At 41.1% G+C, this 12,484-nt stretch overlaps 1 protein-coding gene across 1 annotated transcript in view; it reads left to right on the top strand.

Moving 5' to 3' along the window:
* Positions 1-4,289: 4,289 nt before the first annotated feature.
* Positions 4,290-12,484, top strand: part of LOC124804906 (lipoyl synthase, mitochondrial) — a 112,466-nt gene continuing 104,271 nt past the window's right edge. The window contains exons 1-3 of the mRNA XM_047265282.1: positions 4,290-4,513; positions 4,592-4,912; positions 5,735-5,891. Coding sequence (XP_047121238.1) covers positions 4,448-4,513; positions 4,592-4,912; positions 5,735-5,891 — 544 coding nt within the window. The 5' untranslated portion in view covers positions 4,290-4,447. The remainder of the gene's footprint in view (positions 4,514-4,591; positions 4,913-5,734; positions 5,892-12,484) is intronic.

The following is a 12,484-nucleotide window of genomic DNA, read 5'->3' as shown; positions in this document are numbered from 1 at the left end:
TTGCCCGCAGCTGGCAATGAAACGTCAGGGAGAAGTATTTCTACTATTGGACCACGGCCTCTTAGCCCGGAAGTTTTAATTACTGAAAAATTTAATCTGTTCTCTAATGAGTTTGTGTCATTGTTTGGAGCTATATTCCCAAAAATAATCTTGAGAAACAACCCTCAGGCCAGTAAATGGAAACCCTAGATTATTAAAGGGATCAGAATTTCCTGTGGAACAAAAAAAAAATATATATGAATCCGTAAGGCTCTTTAATGATTCCATCAACAAGCAGGACTATAGATTGCACTGTAATATTTTAAAAAGGGTAATAAAAAATCCAAAACTATGAACATAGCATCTGAAATTGATAACTCAAATAACAAATCAAAAACCATCTGTCAAGCTATAAAAAGGGGGAGTGGTAAAAAGGTAGAGTACATGACTGACACATAATTAATTCAGGATGGAAATATCGTAAAAAATACTGAGGAAGTTGCTAATATCTTCAATAAACATTTTTTAACAGCTGCTGAAAAAATTGGCTGCGAAGGCTCAGTGTGTGATGCAACAGGTCTTCTGCATAAAGCTAACAATGCCAGAGTTTGCCAGATGCAGATAACCCCCCTAACAATTAGTGAGATCAATAAGACAATCAGAGAGATGAAGTCAAAAAACTCTTGTGAGGTTGATAATATTTCAACTGAGATACTTAAGCACTGTCATGGCTATATAAATGCAATCTTGTCACATTTTTAATGAATCTCTGAAACAAGGTATTGTTCCACTCAGGTTAAATGTGCCTGTGTGAAACCACTCTTCAAGAAAAGTGAAAAAACTGATGTAACAATCCATCGCCCAATATCCCTGCTAACAAGGTTTTCAATGGTCCTTGAAAAACTGATATTCAGGAGAACTGTTAATCACCTGAACAGTCATAACATTCTCAATGTCTGTTTGGTTTTTGGCAAGGCCTATTTTGCTATTTTCTGTTTCACCGATCAAATTCTCGAATCTCTTAACAATTGGAATCCTATGTGGTGGGTTAAGTGGAATAATGGGGACATGAATTAAACCCTACTTTTCTGATAGGAAACAAAGGGTAATAGTTATTGACAGTAATGGGATCCCAGCTTTATCCAAGTTGATAAAGCAATAGGGAACAACCGGGAAACATCTGTGAACAACGCATTTGATGACATTCTGAAAGCATTTAACTGTAATGGTCCCTCTCTGAATATCAGAAAAACTAATTATGCACAGTTTCATATGGCACATAAAGAATTGGGGAATATAAATATAGAATGTAATGGACAACAAATAAAGCAAACTGACTCAGCTAAATTCCTGAGTGTGTACATAGATCGCAAACTGATTTGGTCCAAGCTTATTCTAGATCTAAAAATAAGGCTACATTCTGCAACATTTGCCTTACATATAATTGCATTAACCACACATAAGGATGCTATAAGAGCTGCTTATTTCGGCAACTTCCATGCACTTTTGTCTTACAGAATCATCTTTTCGGGCAAGCAGCCCTTGGCAAAAAAAGTTTTTATTGCTCAGAAGAGAGCTGTATGCATTATGAGTGGTGTGCAACAAAGGCGCTCATGAAGGAATCTGTTTAGGAAACTACAGGTATTTACAATGATATCTCAACATATACTCCATTGTATGTTTCATAAATAAAAACGACTCTCTCTTCAACACCAGTAGTGAATATCATAGTCACAACACAAGGTCAAATGAGGACTTCTATAGTAACCAGTCGAACTATACCCTTGTACAGAAACGAGTAAATTATACAGGCATCCAAATTTACAATGCTCTTCCCCACGTCATCAGAAGTCTTGCTTCCGAAACACCAAAGTTCAAGATGAGACTGAAGGAATACCTAATACAAAAGTCATTCTATTCAATTAGTGAATTTTTTAGTGCATAGGGACAAGTTTTTATTATACAACTGAGTGAGCCATTCAGTGTGAGCGTGCACTGCTGGCCACCGTAAATGCAACACCAAGAAAGACAAGAGGTAGCACAACAAAATTTATTTTGTAGATAACATGTTGACCAAGTATCAAATGATTACGTTTACAGACGTCTGTGGCATGTGGTTCCTGCCAGAATCAGTAGCCATAGTAGCCGCCATTGTTGGAGATCACCGCTGCCACACGTCTCGGCATTGAGTCAAAGAGATGTTGGATGTGTTCCTGGGGTACAGCAGCCCAAGCAGCTTCCACACGTTGCCAAAGATCATCTGGTGTGGCAGCTGGGGATGTAATCTGGGTCACTCGTTGAGCAACCATGGACCACATGTTTTCTATCGGCGAAAGATCCGGAGAGCGAGCCGGTCAGGGAAGCACTTCAGTCTGGTTATTGACGAAGAACCTTTGGACAATGCGTGCCACGTGTGGTCGCGCATTATCTTGTTGAAATATGGCTGAGGCCGAGCCCTGAAGGTAAGGAAGGACAACTGGCTCCAGCACCTCGGATATGTAGCGCCGGCTATTTAAAGTACCGGCAATGCGTACTAGAGGCGTGCGAGAGTAATATCCAATACCGCCCCATACCATAATACCCAGTGCAAGACCAGTGTGGCGGTGCATAATGCAGCTGTCCAGCATCCTCTCTCCACGGTGTCTCCACACTCGAATCAGACCATCGTGGTGCTGCAGACAGAAGCGTGCCTCGTCAGTAAAGGCAACGTCATTCCATTCTGCCGTCCACATCTGTCTGTCATCACACCATTGGCGATGGAGACGTCTGTGGTTCTGCGTCAATGGTAGACAAAGCAATGGACGTCTTGCGGACAGACCACTCTGCTGTAAACGGCGTCGAATGGTACGTGCAGACACTGGATGATGCGTTACAGACGCAATGTGCTGTGCTATGGTTCGGTATGTCGCTGAGCGATCTGTCACTGCCATGCGCACAATTTGCGTATCAGCACGTGCAGTGGTGCACCGAGGTGAATGCGATCGACCACGTCGGTCCGTCGTACCCTCCTGCATCCAACGGTCACATATCCGCATTACAGTTGTTTGGTTTCGTCCAACACGACTAGCGGTTTCTCTGTATGATAATCCACAATCTCGGTAAGCCACTATCCTTCCTCTGTCGAACTCGGATACTTGATCAAATGATGTTCGCTGTTGTCTACGAGACATAACTGATCGTCTTGTGAAACAACCACAAGGTAAACACACGTGCCGAACGTACACTCGACGAAATCGCCAAGCCTTAAATGGCGCTATGAGGTGGCGCCACAAGTGCGCGTGATGTGCGTCTGCACTGAAATTCTAATCAGTTGCATATCTCATCGCTGCAAACCCATGGTGTAAATTTCACTTGATTCGGATGCTTCCTTCAGGGTGTTGCATTTACGGTGGCCAGCAGTGTAAATGTAAACTATTTGTTGCTGTAGTTTTACATTGTTGCTCAATATACTTTGATATTGTAAACAGTCTTCACGGGTTTGCCGCCGGATCACGTTGTGCAAATTCCACAATATTTCCTCGGAGAAACTGTCTGACATCTTCAGGTGGTTCAACCTTGCTGGTGGCTAGGTACGACTGACAGTATCTGCACATCGATGCCCAGTTTCTAGAACACGCGCGCGAAGAATGCGCAGCCGCGGAAATCGTGCATGCGGAATGATTTGCCATATTAAAACTTCCTCTGCCGAAAATCGCAGTGGGGCTCTCCCGCGCCTGCCCCGTGAAGGCTATTTACAACACATTCGCCGGGAAAGCTTGAAGAGTTACTTTGATATTGTTAATTTGAATGTGTACACTTAAGTATTAATTGTAATGTATGTAATATGCTTTTATTTCTGTTAGTGTTCCATGTTGTTACCATGAGTCTTGTCATGAATTAACCATATTGTGTGCTGCTGTATTGTTAACATTGTAAAATACTGACTCGTCCCATATACTTGCAGCTCCATTGCTATCAGGATCAACAGAACTCGCAATAAAATAAATAAATAAATAAACCTGTCACAAACAAAGAACAAGAACGTGATATAACATCTAGAATGAAAATCTTTTTCTTTGTAAATGCGTTTAATTTCAGTGTACTAATAAATTCTTTCACCGGTATACAGTATACCTGTCGGTTGTAAGGATCAAGTTGACTTCATGTGGCGCACCACACAAAAATCAGTGAAATTCGGATTTCTCGCCTAAACTCGGCTCACTTCATGTGTCTGAAGTCGTAGTTGCACGTCAGGGGCTAGAACGAGTCTGCCCTACGTGCAAGTGTTCGATGCCTGTGGGAAGGCGGCTTTATTGTAGTAGATGTGGAATGACTATCTTTGAAGTGTCGTGAGGGAATTACATAGTTGACTAGTTGAGCGTGATGTCTGCTAGTGCAGTGTAGAGCTATACAAATTACTGTATGTTGCAAACGGATCTGTTATTGCGTACTGAAAAGTGTCACATCGTTTAATGTAATTTGAGAAGCAATGAGGCTAAATCGGCTCGTTCTGTCAAGGAAATACTGCCTATTTGGCAGTCGTTCTTCGTTCGAAGTACTGCTGGTATTTACTCTGTTTGTATGTACCATTGTGATGTGTTTATGGTTGTGACTGGATGACTTTAATTTGTAGGGTCATCGGACGAAGTATACGTTGCCGGAAAAAATTAAGAAGAAACTTGCCAGTGGCCCTGGGTTAGAAGAATTTTTGCAAGAATCTGAGAGGGACTGGAGCAATTACGATGGAAAATTGAAACGCGAGAAAGGTGAATCTGAACGATTAAGATTGCCACCATGGTTGAAAACTAACATTCCAACCGGCAAAAATTTTAGTAAGATAAAAGACCAATTACGTCAATTGAATTTACATACAGTATGTGAAGAAGCAAGATGTCCCAACATAGGGGAATGCTGGGGCGGTGGTACACATGGAACCGCTACAGCGACAATAATGGTAATTTTACTGTATATTTGATTTAAAATGATGCTGTGCCCCCAAAGCCATGGTTGATGGTTGTTTTTATCAATTCGTCTACCCCATTCTTCCTTGTGATACAACCTTTTAACTAAAACACGTAATGTTTCTGTAGAAAACTCGAGCTCCAAATTGAAGGGGTGTTAAATTACTCTTTCAGAGAGATGCAAGTAGGTTTGCAGAAAAAAAGTTTGGTGGTAAAGAATGAACCTTTCACTTTGCTGCGGATTGAATACCAGTTTGAGATTTACACCTGCTGACATTCCATTGTAGACCCTTGCTTTTCATGGGCAGTACTATTACTGGCTTAACTATTCATGCTAATTTTGCTGTTCACATCATACATAGTTTGCCAGTATTTATTGTACTCTTTAAATACTACTTATGCTTTCTTGCATATAAAATTATAATACTCGGTCACTTCGCCGTTTTACAACACCGTGGAACACTGTAACAACACTGCCCAAGACAGAAAACTACCAACTTCAATGTTTACAGTTCTTGAGAATGTACTTTTTGCCATGGTTTATTGAACATACTTTGGTATGACCAAAAAACAGTAGAATATATATATATATATATGTGTGTGTGTGTGTGTGTGTGTGTGTGTGTGTGTGTGTGTGTTTTTGTATCTCAGTCTGTGGTTTCTATCAATTAATATTTATTTATGGAGGATACCAGCTTGAAAATTAATATTTGCTCATTGTATTGAAACTATAAGTTAATAATCTGACAATTTTTTAACTGAAATCTAAGGAAGTGTAAATATTTCTCATATGGAATAAATGTATTTGTTTACAGTTGTTGGGTGATACCTGCACACGAGGCTGTAGATTTTGCTCAGTGAAAACATCAAGAACACCTCCACCACCAGATCCAAATGAACCATTACATACTGCTACAGCTATTGCATCATGGGGATTGGATTATGTGGTTCTAACTTCAGTTGACAGGGATGGTATGTTAAATGTTAAGTGTAATCTTTCTTGTGTTGTTGTTTTTTTTATCTGTGGACATACTCAGCTAATTACATTTTTCATAGACTGGTTTAATGACAGATTTTAACAATGATTAGCAAGTTAATTTAGAGTTAACATAGTTAATTTCTGTTTCATGGGTGCGAGTTGTATGTTTACATTTCACAAGGGGGCCTTATGGGCTGGCCATCGTTGATTTTCTTCATGCTTACCGAAGTGCATAATTCTTGAAAAAAAAAAATCACCTTGAAAGGTCAGAAGGTTTCAAAGTGTTCTTAAGTATGACGTTTGTAACTTTTTTGACATAACTGTAGGTGGCAGAGCGCATGTCTTGTGACCATAAAGTAGCTGGTTCAAATATTGCTAGTAGTATAATTTTTGTACTTCTATTTAAATTTGATATTTATAATAAATAGAAATATTAACAAATATAAATGTTAATCAATTCATAGTGAATCATAATTTTTAATAAAAATTCCTTTTTGGTTTTAATTACTATTGGCATGAAAATGCCAGTATTAGCAATAAATTAAAATATGATGCTGAAATGCAAAATGTCAAACAGGTTTAAAAAATAATTATTTCTAGAGCTCTAAGTACATGATTATTTTTTAATGAACATTCTTTTTTGCTAGTAAATATGGGATTTAAATAAGTCTACTAGCAAGAGTGAAACCACTGGCTTTACAATTATAAGACCACTATTCTACACTGTGACCTACTGACAAATAAGTAACAAGTGTGTTCTACTTAACAGCTCTTGGAAATCTTCTATTCTTCAGAGGTGATTTTACTTTTAAGTTGGGGGATGGGGGGCTGGGAGAGAACAGTCATACTACTTACGGAAACTCATGTCTGGACAGTGGCTTTTTGAATTATATAAGATGAAGAAAATCAGAGAGTGCCAGTTCATGTGAAGTCTGCTTGTTATTATCTAGGTAACAGTCACACCTTGTAAGAACTTCAACCCAATGTAAGGTATAATTTTTCTCTGCATCCTTGCACTTCAAGTTGATCAAATAGAAACCAGTTTAGAAAAACAGGAAGTTCATTTTATGTACCATGTCCAATGAATCCTGAAGGATAATAGGATAAACACTGGAGCATTTATTCTGACCTGTAAAGGCATGCCTTTTTCCAAAGAAAATGAAAATAATGGTCTGTGAATGTAACATAAAACTGTAAGTGATGTTTCAAAGGTTTGCACTTTGACCACATGTTGTATCGTTATATAAACAACCAATCTGTGGAGATTGTAGCTGGTCATTTTGAGAGGGTGCTCTGTATGGAAAGAAACCACTTTGCATGAACTGTAACTTACTGACTTGCCAGGTCTTTAAGAAGTAGTGCAAAACACAAGCACACAATCTCCAAAGGATTAATGTACTTCCAATCTCAGAAAAAAAAAATCCAGATCCATACATCCTGTACTGATAACAAAAAAAATTTGACTTGCGTAACATTCAATGTACTAAATGTAGCTAAAGTGTGTGCACTCTCTCCATCCTCAATAATAGGTCCTGGTGGCCTCCCAAGCATTTCACTTCTGGAAAAAAAGATTGTCGCCCACTGAGCCTTCTACATCTACACTGAGGACTTCTGCCTCCTTTCATCGAGCAGAATGGTATCCTCCATAACAAATCTGTTGGAGGTGGTGATTGGGGGGGGGGGGATAGGAGGAGGGAGGAAGGCTACACCCTATCTCTAGACCCACTCCCACATGTTACCCCCTTCCCCCACTGGGTCATGGTTCTTTTGTGAGTTCGTGCATGACACCCTTGGGGCCTTGAGCTATTGCTGCCCATTCTTTCTTCCTGCGCTGCATTTCCTTCCCTGTGCTCCTCCCTGCCCCATCCTCGCTCCTTACCCACTCCCACCTCTTCCTCTCCTCTCAGTGTTCTCAATTATGTTGACCTAGTTAACCACCTGGTTTCACATATTCCTTACAGTTTTGTTGTTCTTGCCTGTTCTCTTTCATCGTGTTTGACATTTTTGGTCCCACCTTGGTGTTTGACCTCCACTTCTAAATTTTCTGTCTTTAATGTGAGCGATTTGTGGAGGAACTCTCTCCTTAGCATCTGCAGCATGGATTCTTCTGATTCTTCTGCCCCCCCCCCCTCCCCCCCTTCCTTCTCCACTGTAGCCCCCTCGATACCGCTAAGTCACCAGTATTGTAGTCAGTCTGTGTGGTGAGGCTGTTACGAACTCATCAGGCTGAGTTCCGTTAAAACACAGGGTTTACACTTCTGACACCTGAGCTGTTGCCTCCACCTGTATGCCTAGGAGTGGTTGCTTGTCATTTTGGAGCATTGGAACTTCCAGCAATGGCCGCCTTGCCAAATGGCTCTTGCTGTGGCTCGATGGCACCCATGGGGAGAGCCCCTGATAGGAGCGGGTGGTATTAGGGCAGATGCTTTTTTCATGAAGTGTATCAAGCCACATAAATCTCTCCATTCTCAAATGGCCATCTGTTATATTGGTAACAGGTCATTGAATGCTGCTTCTTATGACCCTGCAGCCTTCCCTTCCCTGGCTACACCCTGGGATGTGGGCCAGACTTGCCGGCTTGGGGTGAAACACTTTCACCACTACCCGGTCTGTACTAGGTTGGGTGGGGACGCATTTACCAACATAGAGCCGTTGTTTTTTGTGAAGAATATTGAGGATAAGTTTGGCAAAGTAGAGTCTCTCACTAAGAAGCTGTCTGGTTCCCTGTTGATCAGAGCTTCTGATGCCATCCAGTCTGTGGCTCTTCATGCTCGTTATCATCTTGCTGATATCCCAGTATCTATTACCCCGTGCTAGTCTCTGAATATGGTTCAAGGAGTGGTTTTTCATATGGACCTTATCCTTCAACTTGATGAGGAACTCCAGGCTAATCTGGAGTGACGCGCGTTCAGTTTTTTCACCATGCGCAGAAGGGTAGTAAAGACACACGCCGATACTGGTACCTTTATTCTGGACTTTGAGGGAGATAAAGCCCCAGAGAAGGTCCAGGTTGTGTGTTATTGATGTGAAGTGAAGCTGTGCATCCTGCCGTCCATGAGGTGCTTTCGGTGCGTGCATTTTGGGCATATGTCTTCCCGCTGTACGATGGACTCTCTGAGTGGTGACTGCGGACACAGACTCCATGAGTGGAACCCCTGTGTTCCACCACCTGTGTGTGCAAATTGTCATGACTGCCACTCTGCACACTCACCAGATTTCCTAGCTTACAAGAAAGAAAAGAAGATACAATAATATAAGTCCCTGGATCGTCTGTCTTATACTGAGGCTTGTCAAAAATATGATGTGCTCCATCCATTGTTGATGTCTTCTACGTTTTCTGTGTTACATCCGTTCGCCTTCCTTACGCCAGTCCTGTCCCCCTCTCCTATCACCCTTCCCTGCGATTCCCACTCCCTCTTGCTGGCAAGGGAAGTGTCTGGATCTTGCAGAAGCTTGCTCTCTCTCCGTGCCCTGCCCTCCTCAACCTCCAAAAGAGGAGGAGAAGAAGAAGAAGAAGAAGAAAAAACACAAGTCCCAAGACAAGGCCCCTGTGATGGCCCTTAAGGTGCCATCTCCTCCTTCGCAATCAGAATCTGACATCTTATTTAAGGATGTCACCCCATCCTCCTTGGTGATGGGTGGTGTCCTGGTGGCATGATTGGCTGCAACTCGTTCACTGCCCATTTGGATACCCACTCCGCTATCATTCAACAGAACTTTAGTAGCAACTGCTATCACTTCCCAGATTTGCAGTCCCTTATTTCCTTTTACTCGGTAATTTGTGTTCTCCACAAATCTCACTTTATTGACGCTCACTCATCGTCCCTTCATGGGTGTCGTGCTTTCTGTTAGTGGAACCAGGTCAGCTCTTTGAGGGTTTCCAGTGGCGTATGCATGTTGGCCTGTGCGGATATTGTCAGTACATGGATCCTCCTCCATTACACATTGGAAGCAGTTGCCATTTGGTACCAATTGGACTGTGCAATCTCTTATCTCCCTGCTGACAGGCCACCTACAACAGCTACCCTAACTGCCCTCTTCAGCAACTCTCCCCTCCCTTCCTCCTCCTTTGGGATTTTAATGCCCATCACCCTTTCTGCGGCAGTGCTTCTTCATGTAGTCGGGGGCTCCTCAGTGACCAATTTCTTGTGGATCATGATCTGTGTTTTCTTAATTATGGTTCTCCCCTACTCATTTTAGTGCTGCATATGGCACCTTCTCTGCCATTGATATTTCGTTCTCTTCCCCTCCCCTTCTACCTTCCTTATACTGGTTGCCACATGAGGACCTCTGTGTTAGTGACAACTTCCTGTTGATTCTCTTGTTCCCTTCCCGCCTCTCCATGACCAGGTTACCCCACTGGGCTCTCTGTCATACTGATTGGCCTCTATATACCTCCCAAGTCATGTTTCCACCTTCTTTGTCAGATTGCACTGGGGTCATTCCATGTAAAAGGGACCAATATTAAAAAGTCCCCTCACTTGACCCTCTCCAAATCTAATGGAATTTGGTGTGAAGGTTGTATATGGTCTTTAATGAGTATATATCAAATTTCAGTCCAGTATCTTCAGTGGTTGAACTTTTAGAGGCTTTTAAAGAGAGGCTACTCACCTTCACATCACATCCGAAAATGCAAATGTGCCAAGTTTGCTAGGCTTTTTTAAAAGTTCTAGCAGACATTTGGTCATTTGCTCTAGTATACATAGACTACTTTTTATGTTGAATCACACTATGGCAAAGATTAGGGATTTAGTCACACCTAAATATAGACAAGTCCGCAGCTCGTGGTATTGTGGTAGTGTTCTCACTTCCTGCACATGGTGTTCTAGGTTCGATTCCCAGCACGTTTAGGGATTTTCCCTGTCTCAAGATGACTGGGTGTTGTTGTGTTGTGTTGTCTTGTCTTCATCATCATCATCATTCATCCTCATTACGGTCAGAGGAAGGCAATGGCAAACCACCTCTGCTAGGACCTTGCCTAGTCAGCAGTGCAGGTCTCCTGCATTGTCCCCCTATGCTCCTTGGAGTATGGGACCTCATCATCATCATCAAATACAAATAAAAGGCTCTAAACTGGTAAAAAATTTGTCACGCTATTCTCAAAGACAAGGTTTGCTGACCACTGCTACTTTTCATGTGAACCAATCACATCAAAGCTTTAGAGGGTTAATCCTATCTATGATATCTATAAAATCAAAAAATTCGTAATTGTAGTGTCTTTTAATAGTATAAGATTTGCCTTTGGTTTAAGGAATGTAACTGAGCTTTTGGGAAGTGTTTTTACATTATTTTACAGCATAAAATATAAATATAATAAAACCTTAGAAAATGCCCATAAGATTACAAAATCTAGATCATAATGGACCGCTATGTTGCTTTAGAACATTTTAACTCTACAGTGTGTGGTGGTGCGTATATGCATTGTCACTCAGTTTCCATCGGCATAATAAGCAGCAGTAGTTTTTTAAGGCTCTGTCCTTGCAGCAGTGATACATTGCTGAATCACCACTTTCAATTGTTGCTTTCATTGTTGGTTGTTTTCACAGTTTCAGTCTTCTGTTCGGTGTAATCTTTGGCGTTTACATTGTACATTCTTAGTGTTGAGCACTGAGTATTTGAATAATCAGTAATCATTGTTGTAGCTGAAGGTAAGCACTAAAACTATATGTTTTGATACGCTTATTTGTACATTTGATACACAAACAAGTCTGAATCAGATATGCTTCAAACCAGGATATTCACGAGCTTTCAGAATTGCTTGTTACAGGTTAATAAACTGTTGTATAAAGTGAACCAAGGGACCCTTGCACCCCACTACTTGGGCGGATCAGATGGAGTTGATTGTCGTAAGTCAGCACCATTCTATTATGGAAAAAGGCAACTACAATCAGTTAAGGAAATGTCACCAGTGGACAAAGATTGTCTATGCCTGGACTTGATTTTTGCTGGAGATACCCAAATGTGTCCATACCAAAATGGCTTGTTGATGAAAAAGTTTCAATTCCTGCAGAAGACCCATTGGTAAAGAAAAACATGTAATCATGAAGGATTTAACATCAATAACCATTGCGGTGTCTCATATATTGAAGTTACTGACTAATGATGTTTTTAAATATGGTTGGAAAATTTGTACCAAATGTAGACATAAAGTGGCCCAAAAAGAATCGTCCCACCAAGATAAGCAAGAATCACCATCCACTGAAGACATAGATGTTGTTGATGCTTGCTTTACTGCTAATACTTCATTATCATCGCTTGGAGAGTCAGTGGATTCAATGGTATACATAAACCGCAAATTTCTGAAAGCCGAAGGTAATTGCCACAGCTGCTGGTGTGAGCCCAGCAGATATTGCTCAAATACAAGTGGAAGAATGCCAAAAATGTAAAGATATGGACATCTTAATTGGAGAACTTAAGATTAAACTTCAGACGTCAAGCAGTTGCTGTAAATTTCAAAGTTTGACCCTGGCCAAATAGCTGGTCTATTGAAAAAATGGCTAAAGAATTTGCTGTTTCAAGTAAAATGGTGAAGAAGGCTAGGAAACTTAAGATGGAAGATGGGATTTTGGAAACATGTGTAAATCAA

This window comes from Schistocerca piceifrons, chromosome 7, assembly GCF_021461385.2.
Source record: "Schistocerca piceifrons isolate TAMUIC-IGC-003096 chromosome 7, iqSchPice1.1, whole genome shotgun sequence".
Classification (NCBI taxonomy): Eukaryota; Metazoa; Arthropoda; class Insecta; order Orthoptera; family Acrididae; genus Schistocerca; species Schistocerca piceifrons.
The sequence above is the reverse complement of the archived record's forward strand: the minus strand, read 5'-3'. Positions and strand labels throughout refer to the sequence as shown.